This window comes from Argentina anserina, chromosome 7 (assembly GCF_933775445.1).
Source record: "Argentina anserina chromosome 7, drPotAnse1.1, whole genome shotgun sequence".
NCBI classification, from domain to species: Eukaryota; Viridiplantae; Streptophyta; class Magnoliopsida; order Rosales; family Rosaceae; genus Argentina; species Argentina anserina.
Window position 1 is genome coordinate 5915231 of NC_065878.1, and position 18690 is coordinate 5933920.

The 18690-nt window shown below is 38.6% G+C and overlaps 3 protein-coding genes across 4 annotated transcripts in view; 1 reads left to right on the forward strand and 2 right to left on the reverse strand.

Moving 5' to 3' along the window:
* The first annotated feature begins 11546 nt into the window (after positions 1-11546).
* LOC126801854 (uncharacterized) lies at positions 11547-16049 on the forward strand. 2 transcript variants are annotated; one of them, XM_050529326.1, is made up of 10 exons: positions 11547-11644; positions 11728-11836; positions 11907-11967; positions 12044-12176; positions 12297-12450; positions 12554-12610; positions 12697-12793; positions 13450-13657; positions 15419-15479; positions 15766-16049. In XM_050529326.1, exons 1-10 carry the CDS (start codon positions 11583-11585, stop codon positions 15826-15828), a joined length of 1005 nt encoding a protein of 334 aa, XP_050385283.1. In that variant the 5' UTR covers positions 11547-11582; the 3' UTR covers positions 15829-16049. The 2 variants fall into 2 exon arrangements, with proteins under 2 accessions (XP_050385283.1, XP_050385284.1); XM_050529327.1 differs by having other exon boundaries at positions 12327-12450.
* Positions 16050-16784: 735 nt separating this feature from the next.
* Positions 16785-18024, reverse strand: LOC126802870 (uncharacterized protein At2g39795, mitochondrial). The gene is made up of 2 exons (XM_050530577.1): positions 17497-18024; positions 16785-17258 (listed from the first exon to the last, which is right to left on the reverse strand). Exons 1-2 carry the CDS (start codon positions 17997-17999, stop codon positions 17087-17089), a joined length of 675 nt encoding a protein of 224 aa, XP_050386534.1. The 5' UTR covers positions 18000-18024; the 3' UTR covers positions 16785-17086.
* Positions 18025-18373: 349 nt separating this feature from the next.
* LOC126801498 (membrane-bound O-acyltransferase gup1) overlaps positions 18374-18690 on the reverse strand; it is a 178711-nt gene continuing 178394 nt past the window's right edge. Inside the window, exon 20 of the mRNA XM_050528866.1 lies at positions 18374-18383. The gene's annotated coding sequence lies outside the window, so the exon portion shown is untranslated. The remainder of the gene's footprint in view (positions 18384-18690) is intronic.

Below are 18690 nucleotides of genomic sequence, written 5' to 3' on the forward strand. Positions count from 1 at the left end.
TGTGACAGAAGTATGCATGGAAAGGTTCATTTACATGTGATGGACTGATTGTGTGGAGGAGAATGAGTTGTTGAATGTGGAGACGCATTACAGTGTGAAAGAAATTATGTCCAGTGGTTGATGAGGAGAAGTTTTTTTCTTTTGTTTCCTCAACATACTGTATTACAACATTGTTTGCAGGTTTGTTTTGAAATTGTAGGCAAGTATACATCTTTATCATAGGTATCAGTTGACAAAAATAGCTGCGTGCTCTTATCAATGGTATAAACAGATAACTGCTTTCGTGTTATATTTGACGCTGACTATAGGGAGTTGTTTCTTCCACTTCGTACTTTCTATAAGAAAGACATTTGGAGTGTTAAACGAATATGATTATATTGTGTGTAGTTTGTAGCACAAGTAACTCTCATCTCTAACTAAATATACACTTACAACAGGTGATATGCAAGGAAATAATAGTTGAATATACTGATGTAGCAAAAGCACTCATCAATTTTATTTCGACACATTCAATTGAGGTTTCGGTACTTGCAGCACCTTCAAAAAGTGGCTTCTTCAGGTGATTATATAAACTTATATCTGATTTGGTTCTTGCATTCTCTAATTATCCATAATAATGCAACACAGCAATTTCTCATCAAATTGTTGTTTGGCCCTCTGTATGGTGACTTGTCTATTTGGTTAATCGCAACTTAATAAGGTAAATTTTTGCAAGCAAAATAAAAAAAAATCTGAGCTTTATTTCAGCTTGTACTTTAATTTTTTTTGACAAAGCTCAATATGCAGTGCTACTGTGTACACACTCCTTTTTGAAATTCAAAACAGCATTCAACAAGACTACAGACATCCCAAGCAGCGTGTCAAAAGGGGCACCGGGTTTTTGCTCTGTGTACATCATTGGCAAGGGAAAGGTCAGTCATGTGCAATCAGCAACCACAAAATTACCCCAGCAGATCGTAATAAGCAAGCAAATACATTACCTACTTAGCAATAGTTGGGACTCAAATGTTTCTGAATCCATGTGAAACCAGCAACCCAGAGGTTATCACTTTGGAAACTCTTATATCAGGCATTTTATTAAGATACTTTTATCTGGTATTTATTTTTATTTGTACTTTCTCACTCATATTCTTTTGTACTCTCTCACCAGAGAGGACAAGAACACAATACCAACACCGTAATGCTCGAATAGATCATGACATTGGAATCAAGTGAGCTCGGTGATTAATTGAATATATGTGTTTGTGTGTACTGTGCTGATTCTATTTTTGAATAAATGCAATTTTTTTCAGGTTTACCATGGGACAAGCTTCATCAAACAAATTATATGAAATGTCACCAGGCAGCTTTATTTCATTCACAAGTGTAGCTAAAGAAGACCAAGCGTTGATGGCATCGTGGAATCAGGAATGCACTCCCAACAATCATTAAACTCAGACATAACAGCAGCTCTACCTCTACACAGTTCTACTCGATAACCTAATTCATTGATATGAACTCCTCATTATCCTCAACTCAGACTGGACAATCATGGTCATCCCAATATATGGTAAGACAATAACCTCTAGTTGACTCGCAAGCGATTCAAATGCTTCTGTATTGTCCAATAAGTAGAGCAATATCTATGACTTTTGAGTGATCACTGTACTGCAATCAATTGTATACATAAATTTAGAAATATTTCAGTCATAATGTGTAATTTTTCTTGCCAACTATAGAAAGAAGTAGAAGATGAGATGACGAGACTCAAGCTAGAGCTGAGCAAACAATGGAAAATGTACATTGCGGCCTGTAAGGACAGCCTGACATCAAAACAGAAGGTATTGATTGATGTGAACCTTTCATTTCTCCCTAAAACACAAAACATATGTGACATCTTCACTACTATAACTAGAAACTCTCATTTGGTAACAACTTTACCAAAAAACATGCCAAGAGAATATAAACTGAAGTAATAATATACGGGAGGGCTAAAAAAATAAAATAGTAAAATAAAAAAGTGATGCAAGATGAAATAATTGTGTATTATTGAATGATATGGGGGCCTATATATAAGCATTACAAAAACCACAATCTCGTAGGATTCGGAGTCCTAATATATTACGGAGATGCTAATCTATCTCCTAACAGGAAACCTATTAGGCTAAAACACACACATGGGTAGAATAGTAATTCTCCCGGAACACTCCCCCTTATGTCGCATGCCTAGGTTGCATGGCGCAAAACGTTACCTCGGTAAAAACCTTGTCAAGCAAAACAAAAACCTCTTGGGTAAAACAAAAGCTTGATCGAAGGGAAAAAGAGCACAACGCACAAACTACTTAAAGATCTTAACATGTGATGTAGACTCCCCCTGAAGTCTACCAAACTCTAAAGTTCCGATAAACGACGCATGCCAATGCTCTTCACATGTTTCACAAAAGTAGATTTAGGCAAAGACTTGGTGAACAAATCTGCAACATTGGATTATGAACTCACTTGATTGATCTGAACATTCAAGAACTTCTATTGTTGAACGTTATAGAAGAACTTGGGCGAAATATGCTTGGTGTTGTCTCCCTTGATGAAACCTAACTTTGTGTGCTCTATATAAGCTGTATTATCTTCATAAATGCACGTAGGTTGATCAGTTGTAGAGACTAATCCACAAGAACGAGTGATCATAGCCCAACACATTCTTTAACTGCTTCATGGAGGGCGATGATCTCTGTGTGATTCGAAGAAGTAGCAACAAGAATTTGCTTCGTGGATCTCCAAAATATCGTCGTATTCCCAATGGTAAACACATAACGGGTTTGAGAACGAGCCTTATGAGGGTCAGAGAGGTACCATGGTCAGCATAACCAACTAACAAGTTGTTTGGAGTCTTTGCATCGGTGGAATGAGCTGCACGGGACCGGTTGCTGATCTCGGCACCGTGCACGGTCTCCACGCCAGAGCGACCGGCGGCGTCGCTGCGGCGTACAGCAGCAAGACCGGGGCCGACGACGGCGGTGGTGTGGGTAGATATCGTGGCGGTGTTCTCTCTTCAATAGGGGTAGAACAATCCCATGTCAAGGGAACCTTTCAAGTACCGAAACAAATGCTTGATTCCATTTCAATGATGTAGCGTAGGCGCGGAGCTAAATCTAGCTAATAACACTATGAAAGATATGTTCGGTCTAGTGCATTGAGCAAGATACAATAGTGCCCTAATTGCACTAAGGTATGGAACTTCAGGACCAATAACTTCTTCATCGTCCTCATTAGGACGGAATGGATCTTTCTTGATATCTAGACTTCAGACGACCATGGGAGTAGACAATGGACTGCATAGATCCATATTGAAACATCGAATCATATTCTGTGTGTAATTCGACTGATGGACTAAGATGTCGTCAGCCCTATGCACACAAGCTCAAGGCCGAGATAGAATTTCGTCCTTCATCTCAAATTCCGACTTCAAATAAGACACGGTCTCTTCAATCTCATCAAGAGTACGAATTATATTCATGTCATCAACATAGACCGCAACGATGACGAATCTAGAATTTGTCTTTCGTATGAACACACATGGGCATAGTTCATCATTCTTAGAACCCCTTCTCACCAAGTATTGATGCAACCGATTGTACCACATTCTTCCGGATTGCTTCAACCCATGCAATGAACGACGTAATCTGACTGCATGAGCACTCTGTGGTCTAGAGGTACTTGATGGAAGTAAAGGTAGTCCCTCTAGAGCTTTCATGTATATCTTTGCTTCAAGATCCCCATAGAGATAAGCTGTGACCACATCCATAAGCTGCATGTTTAGTCTTTCGGACACTACCAGACTAATAAGGTAGCGGAAGGTAATGATGTTCATAATAGGAGAATAAGTCTCTTCATAGTCAATACCAAGTCGTTGTGAGAATCCTTGCGCCACAAGTCTCTTGCCTTATAACACACGATCTCGTTCATCTCATTACGCTTACGAACGAACACCCATTTATGTCCAACTGATTTGACATCTCTTCGCTAATGAGTCAAGTTCTGCCTAAATTGCCGGGACATCCAACCGTGCCGGTACATTTGCAGTGGGTATGTTTGATTTCGTCACTTTAGCAATATCTACAAAGCCATCGGGTATCGAATCCGCAACTTTCTGGAGGTCGATAATGCGTTGCACTTCTAACTCACTTTGAGAATTGCGGGGATCATAATGAGACATAGTGGGGACACACCAGGTCAATTCCTGACGTTCATTTGGAATGATAACATTCCCATCTCCCCCTAACGACGGGAAGCATGTCTCATCAAAGTGACAATCTACAAATCTTGCACTATAGAGATCTCCGATGGTTGGTTCTAAGTAGCGGACAATCGTTGGGGAATTATAGCCAACATAGATACATAATCATCTATGAGGACCCATCTTAGTATGCAGTGAAGGCGTAATAGGCAGATAGACGTCGCAACCAAAAATGCGTAAGTGTGAAATATTGGGTTCGTAACCAGTTACCATCTGGTACGCACTAAACGCTTGGTTAGCCGTGGGTCTGAAACGAATAAGTGTCACTGCATGCAACACTGCATATCCTCACGTAGAGACCGGCAGGTTAGTACCCATAAGCATTGCCCGAGCAACAAGCTGAATACGCTTGATGGTAGCCTCTGCTAGACCGTTCTATGAATGAACATGAGGAATAGGATGTTCAACTTCATCCAAATAGACATGCATTAATCATCAAAAGTTTTGGAGGTGAATTCTCCAGCATTATCCAAACGAATGGATTTGATAGGATAGTCAGGGTGGTGAGCCCGAAGTTTGATAATCTCAGCTATAAATTTAGCAAATGCAGCATTCCTTGTGGCTAACAAAGCGACGTGTAACCAACGCGTCGATACATCAACTAATACCATAAAATATCGAAAAGGTCTGCATTCTGGTTGAATAGGTCCACAAATGTCACATTGGATACGTTGTAAGAATGGAATGTTCTCGGTCGAAGCCTTAGCAAAAGAAGTTCTTTCTTAAAATTTAGAAAGAGAACAAGCTTTGCAAAACGAGCGATGGGCATCGGAAATTGCCGTGGAGGCATTAGAAAGCACGGGAGGCATCACAAGCTCCTGTGACCGACGACATGAAAGTCGTGGCACGGCCTCACCGTGTGGAGCACGGGTGAGGTGATTCTCCAATCGCTTCTGGGACTTGAAAAATGGATGACCATATGAATTCTTAAGAAATCTAATCATCATTGCACGTCTAGGGTGCCCGAGATGATGGGCATGCCAAAGTATATAAGAGTCTGAATCACAAAAGTTGTGTTCAACCGCATATGATTCAAAGATTCGAATGGATGTAAGATACAAACCATTCCCAAGACTCTTCATCTTCTTTAAGATGCAGCGCTGGCCTGCGTTCTCAGAGGTAACACAAAGATATTCCTCTTCATTCTCAACATAAGTATCGAGGTGAAAACCATTGGCACGTATGCCCTTAAAACTTAGCAAGGTGCGGGGAGACTTCGGCGCATAAAGAGCTTCTACGACGTTGAGTGTCGTACCATTAGGCAACATGAAAGAAGCAGTGTCTCTTCCTGGAATGATGGATTTCGAGCCAATCATTGTAGTCATCAAAGAAGTCGAAAACACTAGATCCGTGAACAACTGCATGTGCCATAGGACTGTGTGAGTTGTTCCGCAATCAGCTAGACATTCGATTTCGCCGCGGGACATTTACAAAATGACAATTAAGAAAGTTAGCAACACGGGAACAATTTCATTCAATACGTCGTAGGATATTGTAAGAAAGGGAATCAGAACAAAGTGCGATCCCATCAAATGTATCACATGGCATTAGTACTACATTCTTCAACTAAAGAGTTGGAAAACATGGTATTAAAGCAGTGAAATACCAAACAGTAAGCGAGGGTGGTAGAAACCATCCAAAAATGGTGTGGAAACATACACAAAGAGTGTCGGTGAGTGCATATAACAGACGTAGAGAAAACCGGAAAACTAACCCGAAAAACCATGTCCAAAGAACTAAAAACCGGGTGAAATTTGGACTAGGAAATGACAGTAAGGACTGCTGGAAATATGCCGGAAAATAACGAGAAACAATGAAAAAATCGTCGAAAAACTCACCGGAAACCGGCGGCACCGATTACCAAAAAACCGGCCGGCGGAACAATGAAAAAATTGTCGAAAAACTCACCGGAAACCGGCGGCACCGATTACCGAAAAACCGGCCGGCGGCGGCCGGTATAGAGGCCGGAGCTTCAGGTCTGACAGGGGACACCGACAGGAACCGGATGGCGGTGCCGGAAACATCAGAAAGTGGCCGGAAGGCAGTCAATACGCCGGTAAAACGCCAAAAAACGTTCCGGAAATGCCGAAACAATAACCGTGTACGGCCAAGGGCCAAATGACGTCGTTTTTGACGTTCCGAGGTCCATTTTCCAAATTTGAAGTTCCAAATTCACAATGTAGTGCTATTAGGGTCCCATGTAACCCAAAAACGTCCAATTTGAAAACCACGTGCTATAGTAACGATGAGTTTCACACGTTGATCATCATGCTATGTGATAGATCGTTCGTTAGAACGTCTATAAAATACCCTGAAAAACATCATCGTTACTATATAATAAGCAGAGATCGTTTAGTCCAAGGAATCAAAGGTAATCAAAACCCTTATCATGTTATTGTGGGATTTGATTTGGATTATAAAACTACTACTTAAAATAAATCCTAAATTACTTATATACAATTGATCTACCACTCATCACATAACCAAAACACGAATTCTACTCAAGAAACATGTATGACATGCATAGAACAACCAATAGGCAGCAACAATTTTCGATTATTTCTTAGTCCATTTCAATTCCAATTCTAATTAGAGCCCTAAGCGGTTCATCTAATCGTTAAGACTTCTTAATTATTTAGAATCAACGAAGCGTTCAATCCTAAATATATGCTAAAAAGAGTTCAACATAACGAAGCGTACTAGTAAACAACAAAGTAGCACATAAACACATTAAGTCGAATTGGAGACATGTAAGAAAGCATGACGTCACTCATCTTGATTAAGCATGCAAATTCCTAGAACTATCACAATCCTAAACAAGTACCAATAATTGAAACACGAAACGCATATGCGATTAAAGAACACTTTGGTGAATGAAATCGCAACCTTAGGAGAACCATGGCCTTGGCTTCCTCAAGCATTGATTTAGATGTACAATTCAAGGAATCAATTTTAATAAAACCTAAAAGGAAATCGGAAACCCTATTGCCCTAAGTCATAACACATGACATACACACATATTCAAGAGTTCATACAATCAAAACATAAAACCAAATAAGTCTGAAAATATGTTCTTCATATATGAAAACGAAAATGACATCCTTCATTCAATGAAATCGAAATTTGCAGAAAACCAAAAGAAAGATTACAAGCCATGGATAAATCACACATTAGAAACCTTGAAGGATGAAACAAGGATGATTTCGATTATGGAGAGGCAAGAAGATGAGCACGGCTATGGTGGTGATGGATGAAGTTTTTGGCTTGAATTTTCTAAATATATTTTGGCAGAGGTTCGGTCTAGCTTTGTGATAGAATGGTGATGCCAATTGTGAAAGAATGCCGTGCTATATATAGAGGAAGGAGGAGAGGAGAGCAGCTCGGCATTGGGCTGGATCAAAGTGAATGTGTGGCTGTGATCTTCTCTCTTCAATTGGATCAAATGGCTCTCTTTATTTCCTTGAATTATTCAGCCTTTATCTCCTTTATTATCTAAGTGTGTCACGGCTGTAACCCCTTGAAAATCTGAATGGATGGCACGGCAAAGACTCCTACATAATCTCTAAAGCTTCATACGGCTTGAAACTCCTTGTTTCTCTCCTTGTTTTGCCGTGTGAGTCTCTAGAGTACACGGCTTGATCTTCAATTTAATCTTCTTGAATTATCCTTTCAATTTTGAAAATCATCTCCTTAATTCCTTGAATAAATTGGCACGGCATAAGACTCCTTATCCCTTGTGGATTTGTATTTAAGTCGTGAGTCTTCTCTATGTGTCACACAGATTCCTTGATTTCCTCTAGCCATGAATATCTTCTTCTTCAAGCTCCTTGCTGATAGAGCGTTTTGTTAGAACGTCTATAAAATACCCTGAAAAATATCATCGTTAGTATAGAATAAGCAGGGATCGTTCAGTCCGGGAAATCAAAAGGGCCTCAACACTTATCATGTTATTGGGGGATTTGAGTTTGGATTCTAAGACTACTACTTAAAATAAATCCTAAATTACTTATATACAATTGATCAACCATTCATCACATAACCAAAACACGAATTTCACTCAAGAAACATGTATAACACGTATAGATCAACATATAGGCAACAAGTATTTTCGATTATATCTAAGTCCATTTCAATTCCAATTCTAATTAGAGTCCGAAGCGGTTCATCTAATCGTTAAGACTTCTTAGTTATTTAGAATCAACGAAGCGTTCAATCCTAAACATATGCTAAAGAGAATTCAACATAACGAAGCGTTCTAGTTAAACAACAAAGTAGCACATAAGCACATTAAGTCGAATTGGAGACATGTTACACAAGCATGGCGTCACTCATCTTGATTAAACATGCGAATTCCTAGAACTTTCACAACCCTAAACAAGTATCAATTATTGAAACACGAAGCGCATATTCAATCAAAGAATACTTTGGTGAATGAAATCGCAACCTTAGGAGAACCATGGCCTTGGCTTCCTCAAGCATTGATTTAGATGCACAAGTTCAAGGAATAAATCAAAATAAAACCTAAAACCAATTCGAAAACCTACTGCCCCTATTCATCTAGCACGGCATACATACATATTTCAATGAATTCATACAATCAAAACATAAAACCAAAGAAGTCTGAATTTATGTTCTTCATATATAAAACCGAAAATCACATCCAAGAATTCATACAATGAAATCGAAAATTGCAGAAAATAAAAAGAAAGATTACAAGCCATGGATGAATCACACATTAGAAACCTTGAAGGATGAAGCAAGGATGAATTCGGATTTGGAGAGGCAAGGAGATGAGCACGGCTTGGTGGAGATGGATGAAGTTTTTGGCTTGTAATTTTCTGGATGGATTTTGGCAGAATTTCGGCTTGCTTTGTGAGAGAATGGTGATGAATTTTCTGAAGGGAGGCCGAGCTATATATAGAGGAAGGAGGAGAGGAGGCTGCTAGGTTTTGGGCTGATCCATGGAGGATGGACGGCTGTGATGTTGCTGCCATGATGAGATCGAATGGCTCTCCTTTTCCTTGGATTAATTCAGCTTTTATCCCCTTGTTTCTCTAGGGTTACACACGGCTGGACTCCTTTTTATTTGCTGAATTGATAAGGCACGGCTCTCTTTGATTGAATGGAGGGATAGCACGATTGAAACTCCTTCTTTTCCTCTAGATATTATCTCCAAAATTCTGAAATTAATCTCCCTTAAATTCTGAATGATTTAGCACGGCAAGGACTCCTTTTTCTTCTCTAATTCGTGCATTATCTCATCCATTCTACTCTTGCACGACATGGATTCATCTTTCCTTCCAATTATCTCTTAAATCTGAAAATAAGAAAAGAAAGTCAATAGTAAGAGATAATGTATTTCGAAATTCATGTCCTAATCTAGACATTAGTTGTCTTAAAAAGACACATGTAATAGATGAGCTCAACTAGATTAGGAAAGTTTCTAATTTGCAAAAAGGAAACTTACTAGAATAAGTAAGTTACTAGAACAAGGAAGTTCATTTAGGAAAGTTTCGTAATAAGAGTTTGAGTTCAAGTAGGACTTTCCAAAATGGTACGTTTCCTAGTCTAACAAGGATTCCTAATGCAAACATGACTCTCAAGAAATCGCCAATGCGACCAAAACGTAGAAAGATGAAGACTCCTAATTCAACTAGGTTTCCTAGTCCTATAAGGATTCCTACTCAAACTAGGACTCTAGACCAATTCTTCATTTTTAACTCGTTTAAGCACAAATACACATCCATAACCGTCCAAGACTCCTATTGTGACTCAATGACTCGATATTACAACAATAAGGGTTAAGCAAAGTACAAATGGAGGTAAAAACATATTAAGAACGTAGCACAAAGTGCTCCTTTCACTTGCACACGGCAAAAGCTTCCTTGTTTATCTCTCCCGTGCTTATCCCTTGTAGTCCCTCCATACACGGCTGAAACTCCAATTTTATCTCAAGAATTATCTCTTAAATCCAAACCTAAAAATATAAGAAAAGAAAATCAATAGTAAGAGATAATGTATTTCGAAAATCATGTCTTAATCTAGACAATTGTTGTCTTAAAAAGACACATGTAATAAATGAGCTCAACTAGATTAGGAAAGTTTCTAATTTGCAAAAAGGAAACTTACTAGAACAGGAAAGTTCATTTAGGAAAGTTGTTGTACCGCAAGCGTAGTTTGTCCCTTGAGAGTTGCATGGATGTGACATCTCATGAAGATGAGAGTTTGAGTCTTAGCCATGGGTGGGAAATCAGTAGGAGGGTCGGCAAACATGTCTTCGATCCCTCGGCTTTCGAAAGCGAGCTCCATGTCGGAAACCCAACGGTGGTATTCCTTTCATTCTAGATCAAGAAGGCCAAATTCCGGTCGAGATGACGATGACCGAATACAAAATCGATTAGATTCAAGTATAATAGGAATTAGAAGGGGTGACGTATATGGTCACAAGAAAAATCGATGCACACGGCGATAGTCACGATCGCACCCAAAACAGCGGCACTCAGGCGACCACACAAAAATCGATTAACTTCCCTTTTAAAACAATCGTGACTCCCCCAGGACCGTCACACATAAAACATCGACTAAGAGGGGAAACTCATCCCTTTATAGTCTCATCGGCGTTATAAGAAAGATCGGAATAAAGACAAGAAGAAGGCTAATAGCGCCCGATATAATATATCTATACGTTCAAAAGCGGGAACGTTAATGAAAAATTGACATTTGGAGGCGTAGAAAAGGCGGGAGTAGCTTCTCTTGAGCGAAGACTTTGCTTGTGAAGTTCTCGTTTCTTGCGTGAATATGCGGGAGGAACAATTTTGAATCCTTTGATGCGAGGTCTTGCGGGGCAAAAGGATGTTTTTGCGGAGCGAATGCGGAGGAGACCCTGCGGGGCTGCGGAGGCTGCGTGCAAGGGCTTCGGGGGCTGCGTGCAGGGGTTGCAGGGGCCGGCAGAGGCTGCAAGATAACATGATGCATGATGAAATAATTGTGTATTATTGAATGATATGAGGGCCTATATGCATTATAAAAACCACAATCTCGTATGATTCAGAGTCCTAATCTATTACGGAGATGTTAATCTATCTCCTAACATGAAACCTATTAGGCTAAGACACACACAATTGTATAATAGTAATTCTCCCGGAATAAAAAAAAAAGATAGGTAGAATCCATCCGGATAAAAGGTTAGTACTACAGTACATGGAAGAAATGAGTTGTTTATTTTCGGCGAACCAAACGAGGCCTTATAAGAAGGATTGATACTGTGATTTTTATATTTAGGGAGACGGGAGGAGGAAATAGACATCAGATGAGTACCCGGCTCTTCCTGCATCGCAGCTTCATCCCACGACGCTTCTTCACTCGTTGCAGGTATCTCCTCTCCTCTCTTCTCTTTGTCTTGTCGTATTCACAGTCATATCTCATGCCTCCTTGCCTTGCTGCTTTGTTTGCAGGAGCCAGAGAAGAATGGAAAGCCATGAGGTTCAGGTGGTGGTGGGCGACCCTCACCTCTTGGGTACCAAAATTGCGGCCATTCGGAATGCGGGTCCTTCCAAACTCCAGGTATGCTTCCTCTCCTCTGTAAATTGTAATGGGTCTCTGGTTTCTCACAACTCTATCCGTTTGTCACCAGGTTATAGCAGATTTTGATGCCACTCTGACAAAGTACAGGGTCAATGGTTGTCGGGGACAAAGTAAGCTTAGGCTTTCGCTCTTGTCCTTGTGTTGGGTTTGTATAATTTGCCACATTTTGATTGATAACGAGGGTAGGCAGCCATGGTCTTTTGCAACAGGAGAATCCTGAATATAACAACAAGAGGCGTCAGTTGTACGAGTACTATCATCCTTTAGAGTTTTCCCCAACCATTCCAAATGAACAAAAAACTTTGCTTATGGAAGAATGGTGAGTCTCCCCACACTCCCCATCTATATTTTTGTTACGGCAGGCATATATAAGTTGTGCTGCTTTGATCATCAGTTCACCTGTATTTTCATTCTGCTGAGGGATAAACTCATGTTGCAGCCACATGACTACTGATTACCTGACCCGCAGGTGGGGAAAATCTCATGCTCTTTTGATTGAGGGAGGTGTTACGTATGAGGGAATTAGGCAATCTGTTGCTGATTCCACAATTGCCTTTAGGGAGGGTGTCGTTGAACTATTTGAGTTCTTAGAGGTAAGCTTGATTTACTCATAATTATGTCAGTGTATGCTGGCAAGAATTATCATTTACTCTCACCATTAGGTTCCACTGTACACTGATTATTTCCCACTTGCAGAAAAGAGACATTCCTGTTCTTATATTTTCTGCTGGACTTGCAGATATTATAGAGGAGGTTAGTCAAGCTTTGTTGTCAATATTCTCTTGTGCTGTCTAAAGAATTGTATGCATGCTTATGCTTTTCTGTTCTCATTGTTTTAGGTCCTGAGGCAGAAAGTTCACAGATTGTTCAAAAATGTGAAGATCGTCTCCAATAGGATGGTATTTGATGATAATGGCCACCTTATATCTTTTAAAGGTGTTCAATACTGCTGAATCTTTCTCACACTAACATACTTTGGGTTTTGGAAACATGTCTTTGTATGCCAGAAATTAGTAGGTGAACAATGATATAATAGAAATATTATGTGTGCGGTCATAGGATCAATCACATGTGCTTTTGACCGTACAAGTTCTTCTGTTTCATTTAATGGAAGTCTGACAAAAGGGAAGCATCCCCTTCCTGGAAATCCCTTCCCAATTCCCACCCATGCCTGGTCTGAACCCAGGACTTGAAAATTAATTCTTCATATGTAAGGATGCTATGCTACTACGTCTGTGGCCATTGGAAATTGATAACAAATTACAATCTCTACTTTTCTTTTGACATTCCTTTTTCTTTTAAACACTTTTCTTTAAAACAAAAAAAAACAAGAAGAAGAAGAAAAGAAGCATTATGAGTTATATGCACCCTTATTTTGTGAAGTAAAGTTTTTGCTCTGAAGAGCACTTTTTCTACCCAATGAAAAGCTGTGTACTTCATAGACTTTTGGTGCCTATTTACATTACCAATATCTGCCTGTCTTTGAACTTTGTTTTTATATGTGGTGCAAACTATTTGTCTATGTGAATTTCATTCGTGATGATGAGGCATTGTATTTGCATTTTCTTATTTTGGTTTAATGTGATCTACAGGGAAGACAATTCATAGTTTGAATAAAAATGAGCATGCTCTTGATATGGCTGTTCCACTTCATGACCAATTAGGTGATTTAGATGAGCCAACTTATGAGAATGTGTCAGTCAAGACGAGAAGAAATGTTATTCTTCTGGGTGATCATATTGGCGACTTGGGAATGTCTGATGGTTTGAAGTATGAGAATAGAATTTCTGTGGGATTTCTGTAAGTAAAACTTCTATTTCATACTTAATAATATGTCATAGAATCTGTTACTGTAAGAGAACTTCTATTTATCTATTCCAGTTTTGTTTTGCACAAAATTATTCTGTTTCACTAGTAGAATGCAAAATGCATATATGGATGGTAGTTAACTTTTTTTTTTAATTCTAAAATTATTTTTGTAGTTTATTCTGTATATTCTTACATGTGCAAAGACTTAGCGGAACTTATCCCTCGTAATTGGTATAGCTTAAGGAATGCGCGGCTGCACACTACATTATTGTCCATAGCCAGAGTCTATATGTAAATAATTTGACAAACTTATATTTTTCTAGTCTCTGTCGTAACCACTGTTTTCCAGGAGTGCATTACTGCTCTTATTCTGCTTCTACACATTATCAAAGCTGCTTCATTTTTAAACATTTTGTTGTTCTGATTCGATATATCTATACTGCCACCAGCTTTCGTTTATACCAGTCGTTTTACATGTCAGTCCTCAAATAAGGGAAATGCATAGATTTGTTCTTCATATTTTTTCATAAACAGGCTAATAGAATAGAATAAACATAAAATTAACAATTTGCAGAGCAGAACGTAATATGAATGTTAGCTATATAAAAGGATTTAACATGGAGGAACTTAAGCTGGTGAGATTTTATAGCACTAGTTAAGATTTAGAAATACCAAGAGTTCTCATTGTCATAAATGAGATTTTATCTGAAGTTAAACATGATCTCGGCTATTCACATCATCTTGTGGCACTGAGATTCTATCTGATGAGGTCTGGGTGATGAACTTACCTAGTAGGTGAATGGAAGGGTCTTCAAAATGGGTTCCAGAGCTCTGTGTGGCTGTTGCAGCAGGCTTTGACAGATTTACCCTGAATGACAATAAATGACAACTATTAAAGGTGAAGGGCATAGGCTGTTGGCATAAATGACAACGGTCAGTAATTTTCTCATGGAAGAGAGGAGGACTGCAGTGGCTAGGGCCTGATATCTTTTGATTCTCCATTGGTGATGGAGTAATGCTGACCGTTGGAACCTGTGGTTTGTGAATGACAGATACAGGCAAAACGGGGGCTTTACTTTAAGAGGGTACTCTTAAATTTAAACATTTTCTTATGGGTGGCAAGTCATAAAGGAAATTTGGAGTACTGATCTTTTCTGCCCTAGAGGCTAGTAGATTACCATGAAGGGGAAATTGAATATGTTCCTAGTCCAGATAGTGGGTTCAGTAGAGTTGAATTCTTTTGTAATTGATAGGAAAAATAATTAATTGATATCATATCTTAGTGTACAGCATCTAATAGGTTGGTATAGGTTAGGATGACCAACTAGTCAGCGATTTGAAATTTCAATTTCTGAAATATTTTCTGTCTGTATAAGGTACTTTTAATATGGGTGTCTATTGAGATAGGCTCATATTGCCACAATTATTGCTTTGAGTATCACCTCTGACTGGGTAGCTGCATCACTTTTACAGCTTTATTATCTTTACATTGTGAAGACAAGTAATTTAAGCTTTCCTCTCTTTCAGTCTTTCTTGACAGTGCTAGCCTGATAAGTTTGTTTTATCTTCTTTGCCTGCAGCTTCATTTTTATTTTTCATTCTTTATGGCGAGAAATAGGATAAAGTACTGATGCATAGCTACAAAATTTAGATTTAAATCTGATAATCATGCCAATATATAGAAAAAAAATCAAAAGATGTTGGTTACTTGTAGATTGATTTAGTTGTTTAACCTTGTAACTGCCGTTTCAGGAATGACAATGTTGAGAATTCTATTGATAGCTACCGCAAAGCCTTTGATGTAGTTTACCTGGTGAGTTGCTCTGAGATGTCTCTTTCCTTCGACTATCTCGGGTTGTCAAATGTCAACAGAACTACCATACTCATATGCTGGTTGACCTACAGGACCAAAGATAATAGATTGAAATGATTATAAGATATGCTACTTTTAGCAAGATACTTTGATGACTTGATTTGGTGCTTAAGCTGGGAATTTAGATTTATCCCATTTAGAATTCGGGTTTTGGAAGATCAATCATTGTGAAGTTGACATGATTTCCTGCTAATGTTCCTGACTTATTGCATGATTTCTTCTGCAGAATGATGCACCCATGTGGGGAGTAGTAGAGCTTGTATCACAACTTGGTGAGAATTCACAATAGGCGGCACAGAAATCAATTCAATTATGATTGAATTCATTTATTCATTGATTTTACAAAGTATGTTTAGTCTTGAATCTCATACTTTCAAGCTCTGCTTTGGGAGCTATTGGGTACTGTCCCATTTTTTGTTTTTGTTTTTTGTTTTTTGTTTTTAATTATCTGGTAATCAACAATTTAAGGGCAATTAAGTTCCCTGGGAATTTGTTAGAGGATATATCCATTAAAATTTGTTTTTCCAAATTATTGCCGCAGATCTCTTTCTTTTGTTTGAGCAGCTTGGTGTATTGAGAAAATAGTGCAAAGCTATTGAGAAGGATCCTTTATAAATTTGCGATTCTATAAAGAATTCTGGCAACTAGAGCGAAATAGATGCATAATTTGTATGGCGCACCGATAAATAATATCCAGCTAATTCTAGAATTGCAGATAAATCGCTGCCATCAAAACATTTAAAAGCCAGCTGCTTGTTCTCTACCAACAATTTCCAGGAAGTATCTGAAGATAGAGGAGTGTTTTTCAAGCTTCTAATTGTTATTAGAATACCTCAAGCCTGATTAACATCCATTTACAAACTTCTACAAAAATGGTCTTTCATGCCCAGAAAAAGCCACTTCATCAGGGCATTGCAAACAATGAGAGAACAGCCAGCAAATGCAATAACAGCATTATTGCGGGAAATGATGGTGACAGGTCTAATGGTGTAGAATTCTGTGATAATTTTTAATCTTCTCCAAAGAGAGATAAATATAAATCCATACATCCTAAGAAAAGTAATCAGTACTATGTCAAGTTTCCCCAAATTCCCACTTGCATAATATTTGACAATGCATTTCAATTACGTCAAAAACTTAGTAAGCCACAACTATCCTGCATTACTACCGCATTTACTCTAATTTTCCATTCACATATACCAGAGTTTGCCATGCCTTACAGCAATGTATATCAACCAGGAAACAGAACAGAATTAACTCTATGCAGGGTCCATCCTCGCAATATCATCAGAAAACAAATCAAACAATTCGATGGCATCTATCGCAGAATACAGATCCACTGATGGCATGTAATACATACGAAGCAAACCACAGGACAAGAAAACATTTGATGCTACCTTAAGAAATGTAACACATAACTCAAAAGAGATCTGAAAGCCAAAGATCTTCTGCTTACCAACCTCACTAGGACAAACTAGTGTTGAAGGAAACTTAGCATTGGAACAGCTAATGACATGTTTTCTCTAAATGACCAGAGGCTAAGAATCTTACACTGACTTGGTTTCTTTGACGAATGATCCTACTAACTTAAACCAGCGCACGAGATTTCGGTGGTCTTTTACGTAAAGCCATGCTTGAAGAAATGGAAAAAGACTATCGCCCACACCCCGCTCTTCAATGTAACTGTGGAATGCATCCTTCATCCCTTCATCAAGCTCTCTGTCAATTGGCAAACAAGTTAATCAAAACATCGTATCAGGTATCCTAAATAAGTAGAATGATCTATCAGATTTCATTTCTGAAGAAACATAAAAATACAGAATTATATAAACATCGCAGACAGGCAATTCGTCAAAGCCATTGCACTCGGTCATTTCCATTACAGCTCTTCTCATTGTTAAGAAAATGCAATTCCTCATCAACAATCAGAGTAATAGAGAGAATGAGGAGGACATACTGAAAACGAGGGCCGGTAAAACGAAGCGCAGAGGAACGAAGAGCTGAGGAAGAAAAGGCTTCACCGGAAGGTCTGATGGCGACAGAGTGAATCCCCAAGGCGTCAGGAAACAGAGCACATAGGAAAAGCAGAGACTCCTTCTCAGCGGGCTTGGAAACGACGACGTGCAGGAACAACTGGTTGCTGTCGTAGCCGTCGCCGTCTCCGCCGGGAATGATATTATCCATTCGCATGACAGATAAGATGATTTCCTCATCATCATCGCCGTAGGAGCGCTTGAGGACGGGACCGGTGCCGTCGCCGTCGAGGGCGCCCTTGACGACGGTGAAGGGTGAGGGAGGGCTCACTTTAGGGGGAGGGATCATTTTCGACACTTGCAGATAGTGCTCTTTCAGGGAGCGGAGGAGCATCGAGTTCACAGCGGAGGTGGCGGTGGCCGTCGAGTAGCGCCGACATAGCTGCTGCTTCAGCACACCACACCCTGATAATAATTTCCTCCACATTGCACTGTTTGGGCAGTGTTTGTTCAGTCCTTTTTTATCTCTTTTTCTCTCGCATTGTAGGAAGGACTGTAATTTCGATAATTTCATATTGGGAATTTTCTTATTATTCTCGTCACGTTATATCTTTCATTTACCGGATAAATTTCGTTTTGGTGCGGAATAATGAATACAAGAGTAATTTTGTAATACTCCCAATTCTAACATTATATTAACTTAGAATTAATTTAATTTTTTTTTAATATTTCTCTTTAGAAACCATTGATGCTAAGTTTCATACTTTTAAAGATAGAAAAATTCTTTTTGTAAGTATTAGATCACGATTTGAATACGTTAGCTTATATTTTCTTGCGTATACTCGATATTTTATAATCGAGTTTCAGACTAATACTAATAATATTATGTTTAATGAAGTATATTAGTGTTATATAGTGCAAATATATTGAAAACCTTATGAAATGAATATACTAAATTCATTTACTTTTTTTTAGAATAACACATATAAATGTGTTTGTTATATTTACATATATATATATATATATATAAAATCCTTATGCAAATACGTTTTGAATCTAACTGAATTTTATATTTTACCCCATCACAGTTTTTATTTATTTTTTTTTTCAACAATCACCCTAACTAGGCTAGGTCATGACTCAATATTAATTATTCGTCTTTTAAATCAAGAATGGTA